We start from the raw sequence: 21,005 nt of genomic DNA, 5'->3' as shown, positions 1-21,005 counted from the left end.
TTGGTGGGTCTGGACTGGGTGGGAGGTAAAGAGTTTGGGGGGAGAAGGTTCGTCCTCTCGACTTGTGGGTCGCTTTCCGAAGGTTTCCTTCCCAGGCTGGGTCCCATCATCTTCAGCGGAGTGGAGGGGAAAGGGTTAAAAAGGAGCTTCCTTCTCTCAGAGTCAGCCTGGAGAGTAGCCGGAAGAAGCAGAACCAATCAGAATTCCCCCTTATGCAGCGACATCGGTCTCCGGGCAGGGTCGTCTTCTAGCCCAACCCTCTGCTCGGGCAGGAGGTCCTATGCGCCATTCTCCCCACAATGGTGGTCCTGTGTCCTTTTGGAGGCCTCCAGTGATGGAGCTCCCACAACTCCTGAAGGCCACTTCTGTTCCTCTGGTTGGTCGCTCTCCAGAAATTCCTCCTTGGTTCCAGGTTGCTTCTCTCCTCGGTCCGCTCCCCTCCATCGTCTCTGGTCCTGCCTTCCAGTGCTTTGGAGAAGAGGGGGACCCCTCCTTCTTCCTGGCAGCCCCTCGGGAAGGTGGAAAAGACTAACAGGCTACTGTGTTTAGAGGTGGGGGCAAGGACCAAGGAAGGGGAGACCCCCACTCATTTTAACCTTGTCCCCTCTCTCTGGAGAAGGAGAATTGGGTTCCCACGAGGTCTTCCAGACGGCAGGAACTGAGAAAGGGGGGAGGGGGAGAGATCCAGGGAGAGGAATGGGAAGTGAATCTTTTGAGGGAGGGGAGTTCGAGGAGGGCCTGAAGCTTCTCCCTCCTTGTCTTGGAGGAGTTTCAGCCTCTACAGCAGCCCAGAGGCTTCCTGGTGGTCTCCCATCCTCAGGCTCACCAGGCCCATCTCTCTCAGCTGGGTGAGGGCATCGGAGGCTGGGCAGCTGCCAGCTGTTGAGGGCTGAGGATCAAATGCCAGCTAATGGTTGGTGATGCCAGATCAGAGCCCCCACCCCCTCCCAGAAGCAGCAGGCAGACATCCCACAGGGCGCCTATCCTGAGGCGGCCTGGATCCTCTCCTGGGATGGGGGGAGGGGCAGCACCAGCCTCAGCAGGCCAGAACTGGGTCCCTCCTGCAGCTGAAGGAGGCGGCAGAGTCCGAACCTGCCCCACAATTGTGTGTTTGGACACAGCCAGTCACACAAAATTGGCCCCAGATCCAGAGAGACTCTGGTGGGATCCCATCGCTCTCCTGATCAAAGCAGAACTTCTGGGCTCTTTTCAGGTTTCCCCTCCCCCACAAGACTTTGATTCTCTCTGAGTTCTTCCTGACACCCCCACCCCTCACACACACACACACAGAGTTTCTTTCTCCAGCCCCCAAGAGCTGCAGAGGCGCTTGGGCTTCGCTTCCCCAGCCTGAAGCTTTGGGCTCCTCCGAAGCGGAACTGAGGACCTGGCCAGGATCCAGCAGGCAACAAGCCTCCATTCTCCCTCAGGGCAGCTCAGGGCCTCCCCTCCTCCTCCTCCTCCGCCCCATGGCTGAGTCTGCAGGTGGGGCAGCCCCTTGGTCCTCTGCCCCATTGGAAGCGGCTGAAGGGGCCCTTCCCCACCACCTCATGATAGCTCTCTGGTCCTTTTCTCCCTCAGTTAAAGCCCATTGAAGAAAGGAGTCCTTGACTTATAACGGTTCATTTAGCGACCATTTGAAGTTACAATGGCACTGAAAAAAGTGGGGGAGCTTCCTACGGGCCTCAGCTAAGTAACAAAACCTTCATCTGTTTCCTCTGGTTGGTTGGGAGGCTCCGAATATTCCCCCATCCCTCTTTTCTCCCCTTTTATCTCAACCCAAATGCATTGAAGGAGGTTTTTCTTTCTTCTGTTGCGTTTCTAGATCAGTTTGTTTATTTTTTATATATATAGTGCAACTCCACCTCCTCTTTTATTGGGTCTGATTCTTTGGAGCACTTTAAATGTTAAGATATTAAATGGAATAGCTGGAAGAGGAAAATGCACAATGGTCCAGAACACACGTTGTGGCTGAGTGTGTGCAGGCTCCTGTATGAGGTGATCTGCGCTCTGATTGGTTGCTGTGGGTGGAAAGGGGGAGTTTCCCTTTTTCCCGCCTTTTTCTTCCATGGGCTCAGAATGCTGTTTGAGATTTACCTCACAATCTCCCGGCATTCCCGACTATCTTGTCTGCTGTGAATGTAGATGTGAAATACATTTATTTACATAAAACTACAAGTTTGTGTCCGTGTCTCCCACTTCCTTTGGACAGCTGCTGCCTGATTCCTCCGCATTAAACCTCTTTAGTTGCACCTTCCAATTTTGGGTTTCATCCCATGAAGTTTTGGTGATTGCAACAATGTCACACCTGCCTTTGGGCTCCACCTTCACCCCATTTATTCCTCGTACTATGAACATCCGTGCAGAGGCATCTGAGTCCCTTTTTGACTGACCCCATATTTGCTTCCTACATCCTGCTCTGTCTCCGAGTTTCCCTTCTTTCTTTCCATTTGGTTGATTCCCCTGAGATTTGAGCTTGGAATTTGCTTCTAAAACTTTGTCTCCCTCTCACTTCGGTCTCACTTTCAAGCCCTTCGGATGAGGAGAGCCGGTTGGCGTCCAAAGCCGACCTTCTGGGCTCTTCTGAGGAGCAACTCATCCCCTGCCAAAGCCCCCCATGTGGCTGTTGTGGACCATGGTCCAAGAATCCCAATTTCCCTCGAGAGAACCATCCCCTAAGCCAGGCTTGACTTCCCTCCTTGGATGGTTCCCTTTATTGGGAGAGTGGAAGAGAAATCCCCCTGTGCCCCCAACTCTTTGGCTCCCTTGCCCACCTGCTCCCAGTCTCTTGGCATCGTTTCCAGGGACTTTTTCATTCCTCCCAGCATGAAAGAGGAAAAAGGGATCAGACTCTGTGGGCTTCATTATTTCTGTAAGCCCCTCAGTCACATCTTTGATAGCTGCTCCTGGGAAACAACCAACCACCTTAGTTTGATTGTCCGTCTTAGAAACGGCTGTTTCACTTCCCCTAAACAATGAATCAACACATCCCTTTCTTTTTTCCTTAAGGAGGTCCAGTCTAATTTTTTCCCCTCTGCCATTGGTACATTTGGTGTTGTCCCTTCTCCAGGTTCTTGCACACTGTCTTGCAAGGGGAGGCATTGTTGACAGGAGCCCAAATCTTCTCAGGCAATTTCAGACAATTCCTACAATCACACTCCGACCTATTTTTCCTATGGTGGCCCCAAGACCCCGAGATGAGGAAGGGGAGGGGGAAATTCTGCCTCGGTGATGGAGGCCACTGGAGTCCTGCAGAGTCAGTCTGGATGACCTCTAGAGGGGGCGAGACTCAGTTGGAGGGCTGTCTAGGGGCATCTAGGGGTGCTAGGAAGAAGGGAGGGGTCTTCCACTCATTGAACTCCCCCCCTTTTTCCCAGAGAGCAGGTCTTCCCCTCCATGGCAATGTCACCAGGAACGGCTTCAGATGGATTCCTTGGAGGTCATCTAGTCCAACCTCCTCCTCGGGCCTACACCATTTATACCATCAAGCAGGAGACTCTATACCATTCGAATCTGAGCCCCAAAGAGGGAGGGAGCTATTGAGTGCCAAAATGGGGCAGGCCCCTCCAGTTGTGGAGGAGAGAAATGGCTGAAATGGCTGGGTGAATGTAGAGGGGGGGTCTCGGGTGCCCCCCAATGGCTCCCCACAAATGCTCAGGGAGGACCGTGCCTGCTGCCCTTCTGCTCCTCCAAAGGGGGCTTGAGGGGAAGCAGAGCAAGGGGGCCTCTGAGCAGAAAGGGGGGTCCTGCCCCTTCACCTCCCTGGATCTGCCCACCCTCCTCCTGAACCAGTTCTGGCTTCGGACCAAAAGTAGCCGGGATGGTGGATCCAGAGGCAGCGGAGGGAGGAGCCTCCTGCGGGGGCACCAAAAAGGAAGAGGAGGAAGAGGAAGGAAGGATTCCAGGGTTTTCTTACATCTGAAGTTTATTCTTTTATAGCAAAGCGAAGGGAAGGGAAGTGAGTGGGAGGAAGAATAATGTGGATGAAGCTGCTGTGGGTTCAAAGCCAGGAGAGTTGAGGGGTCTGGAGTGACAGGTCCACCTAGCATCCCTGGGGACAGTCTAGATGGTCTCCACCCCTCCCTCACAAGAAAGAGAGGCCCTGAAAGGAAGCTGGGGTGTATGTGTGTCTCAGCAGGAGAAGGTCCAGGCTGCCATTCTCCTCCTCCCCCCAACCTGCCACCTTCAGCCTCCATTTCTCACAGGTTGCAAACAGGACAAAGAGTCATCAGCTGTTAAATAAAAAATATCCTTTTGCATCGGAGAGCAGGATTAATTCATCAGTGCTGTAGAAAAAGAGATGGGGAAGAAAATCAGAATATAAAGAGACACTTTTCCTGTAAATAATAAATTCTTCTTCCCTTTCATCCCCCACCCCCAAGGCAGACCCACACTGCAGGGGGGTGGTTGACAGGCAGGGACACATAGAGAGAGAATCTGCCCATTTCAGGGAGGAAAAGGCTGGGATGCTTCATATGAAGAGAGAAGACGGGGCTACGATGGGGGTGGCAGCAAAGGGGGGAGCCTGGGCTCACTTGGCCAGAAATTGTGGGAATTCTCACAAGGAGAAGGGGGGTCAGGAAGAAGAGCCTGTCCAGGTTCCAACTAATGAACCCAAATGAGTCTGTATGGGGTGCCAAGAAGGATCCTCTCGGACCGGAGGGTGGGGTGCAGTTCAGGGAGAAGTTTTGGAGGGAGTTCATTAAGTTGATAGGTTCATCTCAAGGACTCAGCTCCACCTCCCACCCGAGGACGAACGGAGGTATAGAACGAGCGAATGCAATGATAGAACAATACCTGAGATGCTAAGTTCATTATCAGCAATTTAGCTGGGCAGATCTCCTGCCATTTGCTGAAGTGGCCTACAATACCACAGTGCATAGTAGGGGTGAAATGTAAAATTTGTTACTACCGGTTCTGTGGGCGTGGCTTGGTGGGGGTGGGGTAATGTGACTAGGTGAGCATGGCCATTTTTTTTTTCAAAGCATTTTTTTTACCACCTCTTTGGCCGAAGAGGTTGCAGAAAAAAATGCTTTGAAAAGCCTCTGATGATCCCAGCTGAGTCGCATGATCATCAGAGGCTTTTTTTTTTTATTTATTTTTAAAAGCATTTTTTTGGCAGAAGAGGTGGGCATGGTGTGTGTGTGGGGGGCAGGGCTTTTTGCTCTTGGTTCTCCCAACCACCTGCCACCATCGCTACCAGATTGGGAGATCCGGTCCGAACTGGGAGCATTTCACACCTGGTGTCACCCCTTTTAAAATAGCCACAGGGTGGAATTTTCCTCATGCCTGGATACCCTCAGGAACCCCCCTCCACAGTGAGCCTAACAGAATGGGTGGGTTGCTGAGTCTTCGGAGAGGGGTGGCATATAAATTGAATAAATAAATAAATAAATAAATGTATGGGGGAATTTAAACCTGGGGTGTTCCCTCCCCAAGGGGGGAATAGGAAGGAATGCCCCCCCCCTTCCCTTCCCTTCCGCAATTTCCCAAAATGTGGAAAAATTCTGGGCAAGATTTTAGCATTTGTGTGTGTTTTGTTTTTGATTGCAATAATTTTTCAGATCTCTGTAAAGAAACGTTGCCAAAATCCAAAAAACTGCTCTATCCATAATCAGGAGATATTGTTCAGGCAAGTTTTTTTTTTTTTTTTAAAGGAACAATTAAGGAATTTTAAAAGCCACCTATAAGTTTTAAGAGAGGTTGAGATGAGGGGGAAGAGGAGAAACTCACCTGCAGGAGGTTGGATGGGAGTTGCTGGAAGGAGAAAAAGACCCAATTAGAACTCTTCGTGGGCTAGAGGACTCAGGGGGACCCCCTCCCCATTGATAGCCCATAATAGGTTGTGTGATCTTCACTTATAGCCCCTCAAACAAGAGAAGTTCCCATAAATATTCCTCAAGGGGCCCCTCTTGGCCACCTGCTAAGCTTGAGGAGAGGCCTCCCCTAGAGGGTCCCCTCCCCACAACCTCCCCTCCAGCCCCCCAGACTCACCTTTCTTGCTCTTCAGGTAGGAGAAGAGCCCCGCAGCCAGGAAGGCCACTCCTATCACGGCCCCCATGATCCCCGTCCACAGTTTGCTCCTGGCAGAGCTGGAGGAACGGGGCTCTGGGGAAGGAGAAGGAGCCTCACCTGAGCAGGAGGATCAGGCCCACCTTCCCCCAGGAGGCTCCATTCCGGCTCCCCCCACAGGGAGAGTTTCTCCCCCTTCTCAGGGCAGGGTGGGGTCCCCAGACCAGGAGGGAAGGGAGGGGAGGGGCTCTTACCCCACTGGACGGTGATGGGGGCCTCCAGGCTGGCATGCTCCACCTTGCAAGTGTAGACATCCCCCCGTTGGGGCTGGGTCTCCAGCATCACCTGGAGCTGGTAGGTCCAGTCTCCGTTCTGGAGCTCCTCCCCAAAGGCCACGCCCTCCTCCTCCGGCCGCCCGTTCTTCAGCCACTGGACCTCGATCTCCACGGGGTAAAAACCGGTCGCGGTGCAGAGGAGGATGGTGTTGGGGGAAGAGGGCTCCATCTTGGTGGGGGAGATGGAGACGGAGGGCTTGGCTGGAGGGAAGGAGGAGAAGGAGGCACATGAGAGACACCACAGGAAAGAAATAACGCAGAAGACGGGAAGGACAGACGCAGCACGAGTCGGATGATTCTTGGGATCTCGTTGAAAATGAAACCACACTTTTAATTAGGTCTAATACCACAATATTTGTTTATTTGTTTGTTTAGTAAACTTAGTTATTTATTAAATTCATTTGCCAAAATGGCCACAACTAACCCAAAGTCTTACAGACACTCTCCTAGCCGTGACTGCCACCTGCTCTCCGGGAGTCCAGGAGAATCTCCAGAATTGCCAACTGGGTCTCTGGGACAATGCAGCTCCACCCAGAAGGAAGTTGGTTAAAGTCCCCCATCTTGGGGCTCCCAACACCCAAAGCCCTTTGGCCTTTCCAGGGTTCAGCCGAAGCCCCTAACCCCACATTCAGCCCCTCCCCCCACAGCCTCCAGGACCCTCGAGGGGGCAGCCTCAGCATCTCCTGGGTCCCCAGAGGTGGAGATGAAACCTTATAACATCAGCAGACGGAGGAGACCTCCAGCCCTGGTGACGGATGGCCTCACCCAGCGGCTTCATGCGGAGGTCATAGAGGAGAGGAGAGAGGACGGAGCCAAACGCCTCTGGGCAGCCCTGAAGGTGATCAACCAAGCTTGCCAAGAGAAAGAAAGAAAGAAAGAGAAGGAGAAGGAGAAGGAGAAAGAGAAAGAGAAAGAGAAAGAGAAAGAGAAAGAGAAAGAGAAAGAGAAAGAGAAAGAGAAGAGAAGAGAAGAGAAAAGCCGATATTTGTCTCAATTTTCTTTGGTGTGTCAATCACGTTTCAAAAAGTTTTATTTGGAGAGATAAAATTTCTCCTTCCACTTTTTCTTTTCTCCCTTTAGGATCCACAAGATGCAGAAATAAACAAAATAATCAGCAGAAGATTTCAGGGGGAAAAGTGCAAAATGTGATGTGGCTGCAAAACCCCCCAATTTTAGGCAGCCTCAACAGAAAGAGGCATTTTGAAGGAAAGGGCAAAGGAGCCCAATGGGGGGGGGCAGCCCTTTGCTCCCCATAACTGCCAGAATCCCCTGAAGGAAAAGTTTCTCCCCCATTGAAGATGAGAGACCCTGAATCCCCCCTTCAGAGCAGGAAGGGCAGAAGAGCTTTGGGGGGATCTCATGATCTCTCTCGAGGATCCTTCCTGGGGGGGCTTTGGGGGGATTCAGAGGGAGACCCACCCCAGACCAGGCTCTGCCTGCACCCAGCCGGCCTCCTTCCCAGCCGCAGGAACCGGCCATTCCTGGGGAAGGAGGTGGGGAGGGGTCCCTCTGACTCCCAGAGGGAAGCTTCTGCCCTGGATGAGGGGGGCAGGGAGTGGGGAAGGGATCCAGAGGGGATCTGGGATCTTGATCTCCTCCTTCAGCAAGTGCTCCAACTGGCACAACTCTTGGATGGATTAATGGGGGGGGTTTAGTCTGGATGAGCCCCCCAAGAGAGTTGACCATAGATCCATTCCAGCCCAGAGTCCTTGGCTAACCATTTTGTTTTTCTCTTGAGGGATTTTCTTATTAACAGTAAATTCTATAATGATTAAATGCTCCAAGAGGCTTTTCTCTCTTAGGATCTGGAGGTTTTCCTCTTATGGAAGAAGGATCTTGTTGGATTCTATGGTGAGACGTTATTTTTGGCGAATCTCTGTGCTCCCAATGGGAACATTCAACTTAACCAGTTCTTAACTGATGATGCTTTCAAGACTTCTCTGATTCTAATAAAAGGAATATAATTTCCCTGGAAAGGCCGAATGGCAACAAGGGCAGCTAAAGTCCTTGATTTTCGCAATGCTTTTGGCCTCTGAAACCCCATCAGTTGATAAAAGAAATATAGAAGATTTTTATTAGACAAAGAAATAAAAGGAGAAAAAGAAATGTAGGCAACATTGAAGGAATCTGGAAGAGAGAATGAAAGAATCTGAGGCTTCAGGGCTGAATGGAGGCCCAATTTGTTCCTTTATTGTTCCAAATTCTAGCCTGCTTCCATTACGCGTCTGTTTCTTTATTGGATTTCAAAGCTGCAATCCAATTCCAATCCAATGGAAATAACTCTGAATGAAGAAAGATGGAAAAAGAAAAAGCAGAAGATCCATAGAAAGGGGTCGACAGGTGAAAAAGCGTCCGCTAATTCTTTTTTTTATTTTGGGTAAAATGAAACCTGTTATGTAAATAGGTTTGTTTGGCGGGAAGTTCGAAATAACTGACCCTCAGCTGATTGGCTGACCACTACTGCTGTAAGGTATATAAAGGGAGCTGGCTCCCTGGTTTAGTTGCTGGAGTCTCACCATACAATAAAGAGCTGTTGTCACGAACTACTCTGGCTTGCTGCGTCCTCATTCACCCAACGTAACAAAACCCACATTTTTTTATCCCAAAGTGCCAAAAACAGCATTTCTGGAGCAGAGGAAGAGAGGGAGGGGCTTCTGGGTGGGAAGAGGGAGGGAGACGGGAGGTTCCTGAATAGGATAGAAATGAATCAGGGATAGAGAGAAATATATATGTAGATACAGGGAGTCCTCGACTTAGGACCACAATTGGGCCCAACATTTCTGTTGCTAAGTGAGACCTTTGTTCAATGAATTTTGCCCCATGTTACGACCTTTTTTGCCACAGTCATGAAGTGAATCACTGCAGTTGTTAAATGAGAAACAGGGTTGTTAAGTGAATCCGGCTTCCCCATGGACTTTAGTTTGATATTTGATGATATTTGTGTAATAGGGGATTATAATGCAATAGTAAATGCAAAGAAAGACTACAAAACTGGGGAAAAAAAAACAAAAGAAAAAAGAAATACTTCCAAAAGAATTCTTTACTATGGCTGAAGAACTAAACTTGGCAGACGTATGGAGGGAAACACATGAAGAAGAGGCCCAATACACCTTTTACTCCCATCCGCATAACTCCTGGTCAAGATTGGACATGGCATGGATGACCCCAAGTATCAAAACAGAAGTAGAAAAAATTGAGATAGGCACAAACCAATGGGCAGACCACAATCCACTATTCATAAACTGGAAAGGGGAAAGAAGACGTAAGAGATGGACAATGAACCAAAGATTATGTAAAGAAAAAGAATTTAATTTGATGTTAGAAAAGGAAGTAAAAATATTCTTTCAGATAAATAAAATAGAGGAAACCTCTTTACAAAACACATGGGATACTTTAAAAGCATATATAAGGGGCCTAGTAATAGCATATACGAGGAAAAAGAATAAAGAGAAGAAAAAACAATTAGATAAATTAGAGAAAGACCTAAAACAAATAGAACAAAAACTCCAGGAAAAGCCCCAGAACAAAACAATAAGAGAAGAATGGGAAATGATTAAGCATAAATTGAATTTGATAAACCAAATAGAACTAGCCCAAAAAATAAAAATGGCGAAACAAAACTATTTTGAGCACGCAAATAAAACGGGCAGATGGCTAGCCTATAAACTGAAAAAAGAACAGAAAAAAAGAATGATATACCAATTGAAAGATGATAAAGGAGAAATTCAACATAGTAAAGAGGCCAAAAAAGATATTATTAAGAAATTTTATGCGAATCTATATAATCAGGGGAAAATAGAGGAAGATAAAATAAAACAGTACATAGAGAAATCAGAAATGCCAAAAATCACAGAAGAACAAAGAATTACTCTCAATAGGCCAATAACCAAATTAGAACTAGACGAAGTACTGAAAAAGCAAAAAAACAATAAAACACCGGGTCCTGACGGGCTACCGGTAGAAATATATAAAACAATGCAAGAAGTATTGGGAGAGAATATGTTGCGATTATATAATGAAGCTATGGAGAAAGCCAAGATACCAAATTCATGGACAGAAGCCATAATAACAATGATTCCAAAAGAAGACACAGATCTCCAGTTAATACAAAACTATAGACCTATTTCATTATTGAATGCCGATTACAAAATATTTGCAGCAATCTTGGCAGAAAGAATTAAATTAGTATTAAATACATATATACACCCAGACCAAAATGGATTTCTGCCGGGACGCCAAATAAAGAACAACATGAGAATAATACTTAATGCTTTAGAATACTATGAATCACACCCGGAGAAGCAGGCAGTGTTGGTTTTTCTTGACGCCCAAAAGGCCTTCGATAACCAAAATTGGAAATTTATGATTGAACAACTACAAAATATGCAAATTGGGGAAAAATTTGGGAAAATTATAGCAGAAATCTATACCAAGCAATCAGCAAGGATAATTATGAATGATGATATAACAGACAAATTTAATATAACAAAAGGAGTTAGACAAGGCTGTCCACTTTCCCCCTTACTATATATTCTATCATTGGAAACCCTGTTGAAAAAAATCAGAGAAGATCAAGGAATTGAAGGTTTAAGGATTAATAGAGAAGAATACAAAGTTCAAGCCTTTGCTGATGACTTAGTGTTTTTGACAGAAAATCCTATGGAATCTATACCTAATTTGTTTCAAAAAATAGAAGAATTTGGAGAAGTGGCTGGACTAAAAATTAATAAAAATAAATCTGCTTATCCACAAGAACATCAGCAATTAAAGAAAATAATTATGATAAATTACTAGAACAAACAAAGAAAGATTTAGAAAAATGGGAAAATTTACACATTTCATTCCTAGGAAGAATTTCGGCTATCAAAATGATTATATTACCTAAATTTCTATATTTGTTTCAGGTCACCCCAATTAAAATAGATAAACCGTTTTTTGAAAAGCTGAATAAAATAACATCTAAATTTATTTGGCAAGGGAAAAGGCCACGAATAAAATTTAAACTGCTTCAGGATACAAAAGATAGGGGAGGAGCTGCACTCCCTGACTGGGAGATATACTACCAAGCAGCAGTACTATCGTGGGTCAAAGATTGGATAGAATTAAAGGACTCTACAATTTTAACAATTGAGGGACACGAACTTCAAACTGGCTGGCACTCCTTTATGTGGGATGAGAAATACAAAACACATTCATATTTTAAAACACATACAATAAGGAACTCACTATTACAAATTTGGCTTAAAATTAAAAAACAACATTATATGAAGATACCAAATTGGCTAGCACCGGCTGAATCAATTAGGCACCCAAACTTAACAGATAAGACAAAAATAATTAGATATAAAGATATAATTGACTATCAAGGCAAACTAAAGACAAAACAACAATTGGAGATAGTTTTACACAGAGGAATAGACTGGTGGACTTACACTCAAATACAATCCAAATATAGAGAACATATAAAAACATATGAAATTTATAATCAAAAACAAGAAATAGATAAAATTATATTAGATTCAGAAAATAAATTAATTAGTAGAATTTATAAATTTCTCCTACGCTATAAATTGGAAGAAGAGACAGTCAAAGAAACGATGATCAAGTGGGCTCAAAATATCAAACACACAATACCTCTGGAAAAATGGGAAAAGTTCTGGCAGGTAAACCTAAAGTTAACGAAAGCAACGGCGTACAAGGAAAACCAACTGAAAATGTTTTATCGGTGGCATATGTCTCCAACCAGATTGGCAAAAATACAACCTAAAAATAGCCCGATTTGTTGGAAGTGCAAAAAGGCGCAAGGGACTTTCTATCATTTATGGTGGACGTGCCCGGCAGCAAAGAAATTTTGGTCTAACATCAAAAAATGGTTGGAACAAATAACAAAAACACAGATTGAAAAAGAACCAGAAACATTTTTATTAGGAATATTTAACAAATCATACCCTAAGGATATCAAATATCTTACAATCCACATATTAACTGCTGCAAGAATAACCTACGCAAGAAATTGGAAGCAAGAAAAAATACCAAGTGAAACAGAAGTAATAGAATTTTTTTTAGAATGCGCTGAAATGGATAGGTTAACCAAAGAATTACAAGAAAGAGAAGAATCAGACTATTATAAAATATGGAATAATTGGTATAATTGGTTAAAAATTAGAAATATACAAAAAATATAGGGGATATATTACCGATTGATACATATATATGTAATAAAAAATATTATTAGATTAAAGAGAGGTGAAGGAATATATTATAAGTAGAATTGTAGAACGTCACTCTGAAAAAATGCTTAAGAAGAAATTACACTCTTTTTGTGTATATGTTGTATAAATGTTTGTTGTGTATATGTTACATATGTCTTTTTTAATATTTATATTCAATAAAAACTATTTTAAAAATAAAAAAATAGAGGGTTAATCAAGAGGGGAAGCCCCCCTCCCTTCAGACAATTCATGTGAACAGAGAAGATGGGGCTGGGATGGGGGTGGAGCAAAGGGGAGCCTGGGGGTCACTTGGCCAGAAACTGAGTGAAGTGTCACAAGGAGAAGGGGGGGTCAGGAAGAACAGCCCACAAACTTGGGGCGCTCCCTCCCTGAGGGAGGAGTGGGAAGGAATGGCCCCCTCCTTCCTTTCCCTTCTGCAATTTCCCAAAACGTGGAAAAATTCTGGGTGAGATTGTAGCATTTGTATGTGGTTTTGTTTTGATTGCAATACTTTTTCAGGTCCCTGTAAGGAAAAGCAGCCCAAAATCTCTAACATTTGCTGTATCCACAGCAAGGAGATTTTGTTCAGGCACGTTTTTTTTTTTTTAAAAAGGAACAAATATGGCATCTTAAAAACCACCAATAACTTTTAGGAGGGGTTCAGATAAAGGGGAAGAGGAGAAACTCACCTGCAGGAGGTTGGATGGGAATTGCTGGAAGGAGAAAAAGACTCAATCAGGACCCTTCATGGGCTGGAGGACTCAGGGGGACCCCTCCCCATTGATAGCCCATAATAGGTTGCATTATCTTCACTTATAGCCCCTCCAAGAACAGAAGTTTCCATAAACGTTCCTCAAGGGGCCCCTCTTGGCCACCTGCTAAGCTTGAGGAGAGGCCTCCCCTAGAGGGTCCCCTCCCCACCACCTCCCCTCCAGCCCCCCAGACTCACCTTTCTTGCTCTTCAGGTAGGAGAAGAGCCCCACAGCCAGGAAGGCCACTCCTATCACGGCCCCCATGATCCCCGTCCAGAGTTTGCTCCTGGCAGAGCTGGAGGAACGGGGCTCTGGGGAAGGAGAAGGAGCCTCACCTGAGCAGGAGGATCAGGCCCACCTTCCCCCAGGAGGGTCCATTCTGGTTTCCCCCACAGGGAGGGTCTCTCCCCCTTCTCAAGGCAGGATGGGGTCCCCAGACCGGGAGGGAAGAAAGGGGAGGGGAGGGGCTTACCCCACTGGACGGTGATGGGGGCCTCCAGGCTGGCGTGCTCCACCTTGCAAGTGTAGACGTCCCCCCGTTGGGGCTGGGTCTCCAGCATCACCTGGAGCTGGTAGGTCCAGTCTCCGTTCTGGAGCTCCTCCCCAAAGGCCACGCCCTCCTCCTCCAGCCGCCCGTTCTTCAGCCACTGGACCTCGATCTCCACGGGGTAAAAGCCGGTCGCGGTGCAGAGGAGGATGGTGTTGGGGGAAGAGGGCTCCATCTTGGTGGGGGAGATGGAGACGGTGGGCTTGGCTGGAGGGAAGGAGGAGAAGGAGGCACATGAGACACTTTTGAGGGTCTGTGGAGATTTTCAGTCATGCAGGTCATGGTTCTCCCAAAGGGGCTTTTTTTCCAAAAGGCAACTGGATTTTGTTTTTCCTTGAAGACATTTCGCTTCTCATCCGAGGAGCTTCTTCAGTTCTGACTGTCCCAATTGAAGCTTCTTGGGTGAGAAGCAAAAGGTCTTCAAGGGAAAACAGAGTCTATTTGCCGTCTGAAGAAACTCCTGTGGGACGGTGTTTGGAGTCCTCTTCCAAAGCGAATGGCAGCAGGGAATGAAAAGGGATCCTGAAAAATGGGAAAACCTAAATCCTTCCGGTTGGGATCAGGTGATCTCATCCAAAGGGAAGAATCCTCAAAATAGGCAAATCCGACAGCAGAATAAGAGAATAAGAGAGTTGGAAGGGACCTTGGAGGTCTTCTAGTCCAGCCCCCTGCTCAGGCAGGAAACCCTCCACCACTTCAGACAAATGGTTGTCCAATCTCTGCTTAAAGACCCCCAGTGATGGAGCCCCCACGATCTCTGGTGGCAAGCAGTCCCACTGGTTAATTCTCCTCACTGTTAGGAAGTTTCTCCTTAGTTCCAGGTTGCTTCTCTCCTGGATGAGTTTCCATCCGTTGTTTTTTCTCTCAGTCAAAATGAAGCCACATTTTTTAAAATTAGGTGTAATATTGGAATATTTATTTACTTATTAAAAGTATTTGTCAGCCATCTTATGATGAAATGTCTCTAGGCGGTTTACAGAATTAAAACATTACAATCCTAACATAAATGTTTCCATAGCAACAAAACTGGAACTCCCAATCGAGATAAAATCCTAGGGAAAAGAAGGGGAGGGGGAAGAGGAAGTGTTGGGGGAGGGGAGATTGCCTCTTAATTCAACAACCACCTTCAGTGTGAGGCTCCCCATGAGGGTCTCAGGTCATCCAGCAGAGCCAGGTCTCCGGCTTCTAAAGGGGGGGCATCCCACCTCGGGGGGGGGGACCAAGTGTTCCAGGGGGAGGAGCCACGGGAAAGAAGGCCCTTCTCCTGGACCCCCAGCTGGAATTCCTTGACCAAGTGGGTCAAGGTGAGGTGGGCCAGGCCCAGTGGGGTGAGAGGGTCCCTGAAGGAGCCTGGACTCAGGCCGTGCAGGGTTTGGGAGGCCACGGCCAGCACCTTGACTTGCACCTGGAAGGAGACTGGCAGTCGGTGCACCTCACGGAGCAGTTGTGGCACATGGGTCCCCTTAGTGACTGCAAAAATGGCTCATGCTGCCCCACTCTGCACCAGTGGAAGCCTCCAAACACTCTTCAAGGGGAGGCCCATGTAGAGTGCATTGCAGTAATCTAGAGGTGAGAGGACCACGGCTTGAATGACTGAGTTTCAATCCCTTTTCAAAAATTGCATATCCTCAGCATATGGAGGAGACCTCCACCCCTGGGGACGGATGATCTCACCTAGAGGCTTCATGGAGATGTCGTAAAGGAGGGGAGGGAGTTCTGAGTCCTGAGGACACACAAGATGGCGGCCATAGAATGGCCCTCTCCCTCCCTCCTGAAGGTGGTCAGCCGAGCTCTCCTCCCCCTAAAGCAACCGGATTACCCGGAAGGGGGCTGTGGGGGCGATCCTAGGCCTTCCTGAGGGCTCTAACTCCCCCTTCCTTTCCCTCCAGAGGGGTTCCAGGGGTCTCTTGAGCCTTTTTGGGACCCTCAACTCCTCCGTGGGGAGAGATGGGGTGAAGGGTCAAGAGAGGCCGCATGGGAGTGACTCTGTCCAGAGCCCTGGCAACCCTTTGATTCCAGGATACACCAAGACTCTGCAGGGCCATGCCAAGATCCTTGCTGAGGGGGGGACTTGGGGATTTTTGGAGGGAGACACCCCCCCCCCCCAGACCAGGCTTTGCCTGCAACTGTTCAAATCTCACCAGGCTCAAGGTTGACTCAGCCTTCCATCCTTTCGAGGTAGGTAAAATGAGGACCCGGATTGTGGGGGCAATAAGCTGACTTTGTATAAAAAAGAACACCGCTTGTGGGGGGGGCAAGCCATACTAAGCAGGTATATACAAAAGTATGAAGGCTATTGCTTAACACATTGTAAGCCGCCCTGAGTCTCCGGAGAAGGGCGGCATATAAATTGAACCAATAAATAAATTGAACCAATAAATTCCTGGGGGAGGAGGTGGGGAGGGGTCCGACTTCTTGATGGCAGCCTCTGCCTGGATTGGGGACGGCAGGGGTAGGGATCTTTAGGGGGAAAGGGAAGGTGGGGGCAGTAGGAGCCTGAGATCAGGCAGAACCCAGGATCACATCTGAGCCTTGGAGAGGATCCCTCTTGATCTCCTCCTTCCCCAAATGCTCCCACTGGCACAACTCTTGGACGGATTAATGGGGGGGGCGGTCTGGGTGACTATTTGTTTGAACAAAAATGCAAATTCTGGATGAGAAAAAAATCTTTAAGCAAGAAAATGGATGGAGCAGATTTAAATCCGTGGAAATTGAAAAGTTTGAATTTGGCATTTTTATTGAAAACATCTTCAATTCATATAGATTATTTTTAGTAGGTAAACAAGGAGACTATCAGGTGGCAGGAATAATTTTTATGGCCCAACCCAAAATAAATTTAATTTTATACAAAAATGTACTATTAACATTTGGTGGTTCCAATTGGATCAGATGAGAGTTGCTGGAGAAAGGTTTTAATTCAATTATGCATCCACTGTTGGATCAGAAGAAGATCTTTTCTTCTTTTTAAACACCCCTCCCCCCCCCCAGACACACAACTTTCTCCTTCTGTCCATCCAGGAATTTAGTTTAATCAACATTTGGAGACCTCTCAACTTCAAACAGCAGGAATACACAATACATTTTGTCTGCCTCACACTGTGATATTCAAGATTTATTTTTAATATCCCCTTTGATGCCTAATGCAGTAAAAAAATGGGACCCAGAATTACATTTTTCTTTCTGGTCAAGAACATATAGATTCAATGCTGATTTTGGAAGATTTGGGATAAAAGTATTGCCATTAGGGAGATGCTCCTTTGTTCGGGTCCATTGAATATAGATAAAGTAACAGAAGTGAGGAAATTTCCATGTTAAATATTGCTGGAATGAGAATTATTTCAAATGTGCCAGACAACAAGAATGTTGAATTGATAGTAAGAAATAATTAAATCTTGAATATTATCAATCAGGGGATTATTATCTCCAGGGAAACATCCTCTTTGGAGGTAAAGATATTTCAAACCATCTCTCAAATTGGAGAGAATATCGTTTATTTCTTTACTAAATTATATGCACCAAGACAAATTCCTTGTGTGTCCAATCACCCTTGGCCAATAAAGAATTCTATTCTATTCTAAATTCCAATATCCTATTCCAGGGATGTGATCCTCCTCCTAGCTTTGCTGGGAAGAATTTAGGAGTGAAAATGACTTTTGCCTCCAAATTAAATATCTGGAGAATAAAATCTCTGTCGGTTCTCCTGAAATATTCAATAATTTAGGGAAGGAGCGAAAGGGTCTCCCTCTAAAAAATCTTTCTCTCTTAGGATGGGCTGTTTTTTTTTCTCTTATGGAAGAAATTTCTTATTTCATTCTGTGGCAAGAGATTATGTTTGGAGAGTCTCCTGGGCTCCCAATGGGAACCTCAGACTTAAGCAACTCTTAAGTGGGGATGCTTGAAAGGTTTTTCCATCAAAGGGGTAAAATTTCCCTGGAAAGACCGAATTGCAAAAAGTGCAGCTGAAATCCTTGATTTCCACAATGCTTGGCCTGTGATTCTCTTATCAATTGAGAGAAATAAATAAAATTATGATTACACAGAGAATGTAAATTACAAAAACAAATCTAGGCAATTTGCAAGGAATCTGACAGAGAATTAAACAATCTCTGCTTCAGGGCTGAAAGGAAGCAGGATGTGTTTCTTAGGACCCAAAATTCAGATTTAAGGTTTGTGGGAGTTTTTGGACTCTCCCCCCCACAAATCCGGAGCCTCCCCAGGAAGGAAGACGGAAGGGATTTGGCTGCAGGGGAAGCCGAGTCTGTGACCAAAAAGGGGGCTTCAAGGGGGGCTTTTCTCCCGGACCCCCAAAATCGGCTGAAGGAAATTTCTCAGCCTCTGAATCAGCTTCTGCTCAAGGCAGAGGAAACGCCAGACCAGGATTCCGCCTGATTAGGGTTTGATTCACAATGATAAATTCTATCTGGATTGATTGATTTTATTCTTTAGTTTATTTATTGCTACTATTAGTTTATTATTTATTCTATTATTTAGTTAGTTTATTATTTAGTTAATTTCTTTTATTATTTAGTTAATTTATTATTATTCTTTCTTTCTTTAGTTTATTTTATTAGTTATTTATTTTATTTATTAGTTATTTATTTTATTTATTAGTTTTTTATTTATTTATTTAGCTTTTCATTTATTTATTTCATTTATTTATTTAATTTTATATATTTGTTTATTTTACTTACTTACTTATTTATTTATTGGATTGAAAAGATGCCGGAATGGAAATGACTCAGAATGAAGAATAGAGAGAACGGAGACCTGGAGAGAAAGGATTTCGTGGATTCCCTTTGAAGATTCTTTTTTTTTTAATCCTAAAATCCCAAAGGTCCCAGAGGGGGAGGGAGGCCCCGCCCCTTATTGGCCTTCTGGAAAGGGCTCCCGATGGGGCTCTGGGGCTTTGCTGGGGGGGGGGGCAGAGAGGGGGAGGCAGCCTGAATCCCTTGAAGCCTTTTAATTCGTCTCTTCATTAATTCATTGATTTTTCCACTGAATTGGAGTCATCCTGGCTTTTGAAACAACCACGAAATCTTCATCCGGGAGAGTCTCAATCATGGGAAGGAAAAGGGGGTCCCCTCCCCCAAACTCCCCCCCAAACTCTCCCCCCCCCCACAAACTCACCTCTCCGGCCAACCACAGACATCCTCTGGAGAATCCCGTAGTTGTACCGGCAGAAGGGATCCACTTCAGCCTTCTTGATCTGCAGGAGGAGCTCATCCCTGTTCCACCTGTCCACATCGGGTTGCGCCAACGGAGTGACGGCCACGTATTTCCCGAGGTCGCTGTCGAAGTAGTCGGTCTCCTGCCGGTCGTAGAAGCTCCTCTCCAGGAGCCTCACCCGCTGCGTCCCGTTGAGGAAGCGGCACTCGGACTTCACCTGGGCCAGGAAATGGGCTGCGAGGGGGAGGAAGGCGGTCAGGAGGGACTCCAGGGCCCATCGCTCCCAGCCACTAGTAGAAGAGGGGGGGCGGGGCGGGGGACCTTCCGAGAGAGACTGGGGGAAGACGCCCCCTGGAGGAGGGAACGGGAACTCTCTCAGTCCCAGAGAGAAAGGGAGGCTTCCTGGGGGGGTCTGGGGTGGGGGGAAGAAAGTGGGAGGGTGGAGAGGGACCTCCTCCAGCGTCCCACGGAGGAAAAAGGCAGGCAGAAGCTCAACTGGTCGGGCAGATCTCCTCTCTGCAGGGAAGGTTGGATCTCAAGGGGCAGGAATTGGGGGGGGGAGGGCCGGAGGGAAAGTAACGTCCATACCCCCCCCCCCACTCTCTCTTCCTTTGGGAGGGGATATGGGGGAGGGGACACAATAAGGACATCTACACTGACTCTCCCGGGGTCTCCCAGCCATTCGAACCCCCACCTTCCCTGGGTCCCCCCAGCTTTTCTTCTTCCCCCCAATCTTCAGCCCAACTCCCTCCCTTTGGAGGATTCTCAGGGATCACCCCTGTTTCCTCTCCCCCTCCCCAAAAAGACCCCCTGCCACCCCTGTACCTAAAAGGGAGGGTCTCCAGCCCCCTTCGCAAAGGGGAGCCCCCAATCTCCTTCTCCCTCAGTACTCCCCCCTCCCCTCCAGGTCCCGATACAGCAGTGGGAGATTATGGGGGCTGGGGTGTTCTGTGTCTCCTCCCCAAATTCAGGGTCTCTCCCAGAAGGGCCCGAAGCCCCCCTCTTGCCTGACCTTCAAAGCGTCAAATCTGAGATTGAGAAGAAAAAGTGAAGTTTCTGAAGAAGCCCAAAGACTTTTGCTCAAATGCCTTTTTTCCCTTCTGGGGATTCAGGGCTGAAAATGCCTCAGTTTCCCTCTTTCGCTTTTCCTCCCTTCCTCTTTCCCTGCAGCCCCCTCCCACCCAGGCACAGGAGAGGCTGCGACCCCCACCTGGCTACATGGGGGAAGGGTTAGGATTAGGGTCCCTCTCCGTCCTCCTGGGGGGGGGGCTGTGGGGAGGAAGGGGGAGGAGACCACGCAGAGATCGAGGCTGCTGGAGGCTTCCTTCCCCATTCCCAGCCCCCTCCTCCCCCGCCCAGCCCCCTCCTTACCGGGGGTCTCCTCCCCCGCTTCGCTCCCGGGGATCCGGGCCAGCGCCCCCAGCAGCAGCATCAGGGGGAGCCCAGCCAAAGCCATGGAGGCTCCCCACAAGCGCCCCAAAGGGGGGAGAAAGACGCTCCCAGCCCCAGAGGAGGAATCGGAGGGTCTGGAGGGGGGGAGGAGTTTTCCTAGGACTTCGGAAGAGGGAGTGTCCAGAAGAGCAGGAGGACCAATGGGAATTCTCCCTTCTGCAGCGTCATCGGTCTCCGGGCAGAGCCTCCCTCGACTTCGCCCGATGCAGGAGAGAGTTCCGCGCAGAGAGAGAAGCGGAGAAAGTGGGGGAGGGGATCCCTTCAGTCTTGGGGGGCTGCAATCTGGGGGGTCTTTCATGCCAGCTCCGGCTTCCTTTTGCCCCCCTCCCCCCTCCACGATTCTCCTCCAATCTCCCTTCCTCTGGGCGCCCTGACTGGAGAGGTGGACTAGATGCCCTCTGAGTTCCCACAGTGCCCAGAAGGAGCCTAAGCTGAATCAGCCGAGAGTCCAGAAGGGAAAAAGTGGATCCAGAGCTCGAGGGGTCCTTCGGGGCTCAGAAGGGGAGGAGGGACCCCCAGCAGCTGCCCTGGA

General features: G+C 47.5%; 1 protein-coding gene across 1 annotated transcript; it reads right to left on the bottom strand.

Annotated features, from left to right (window-relative positions):
* Positions 1 to 3,904: 3,904 nt before the first annotated feature.
* On the bottom strand, positions 3,905 to 20,564 carry LOC117657568 (H-2 class II histocompatibility antigen, E-S beta chain-like). The gene is made up of 6 exons (XM_087885020.1): positions 20,393 to 20,564; positions 18,983 to 19,255; positions 13,781 to 14,062; positions 13,506 to 13,619; positions 13,246 to 13,269; positions 3,905 to 4,283 (listed from the first exon to the last, which is right to left on the bottom strand). Exons 1-6 carry the CDS (start codon positions 20,475 to 20,477, stop codon positions 4,270 to 4,272), a joined length of 792 nt encoding a protein of 263 aa, XP_087741146.1. The 5' UTR covers positions 20,478 to 20,564; the 3' UTR covers positions 3,905 to 4,269.
* Between the last annotated feature and the right edge of the window lie 441 nt (positions 20,565 to 21,005).

Source organism: Pantherophis guttatus, chromosome 2 (genome assembly GCF_059756535.1).
Source record: "Pantherophis guttatus breed Tessera chromosome 2, ASM5975653v1, whole genome shotgun sequence".
In the NCBI taxonomy this organism is placed as follows: domain Eukaryota; kingdom Metazoa; phylum Chordata; class Lepidosauria; order Squamata; family Colubridae; genus Pantherophis; species Pantherophis guttatus.
Note: the sequence above shows the minus strand (reverse complement) of the source record. Positions and strands in the feature narration are given on the sequence as shown.

Bases quoted from the DNA above. Each gene is read 5' to 3' on its own strand.
- LOC117657568 (XM_087885020.1), bottom strand. From the start codon at position 20,477: ATGGCTTTGGCTGGGCTCCCCCTGATGCTGCTGCTGGGGGCGCTGGCC. The intron at 13,620-13,780 runs GTAAGCCCCTCC...CTCCTTCCCCAG, and splicing joins CCCCATCACCGTCCAGTGGG to AGCCCCGTTCCTCCAGCTCT. The intron at 13,270-13,505 runs GTGAGTCTGGGG...TTCTCCTTCCAG, and splicing joins CTACCTGAAGAGCAAGAAAG to CAATTCCCATCCAACCTCCT.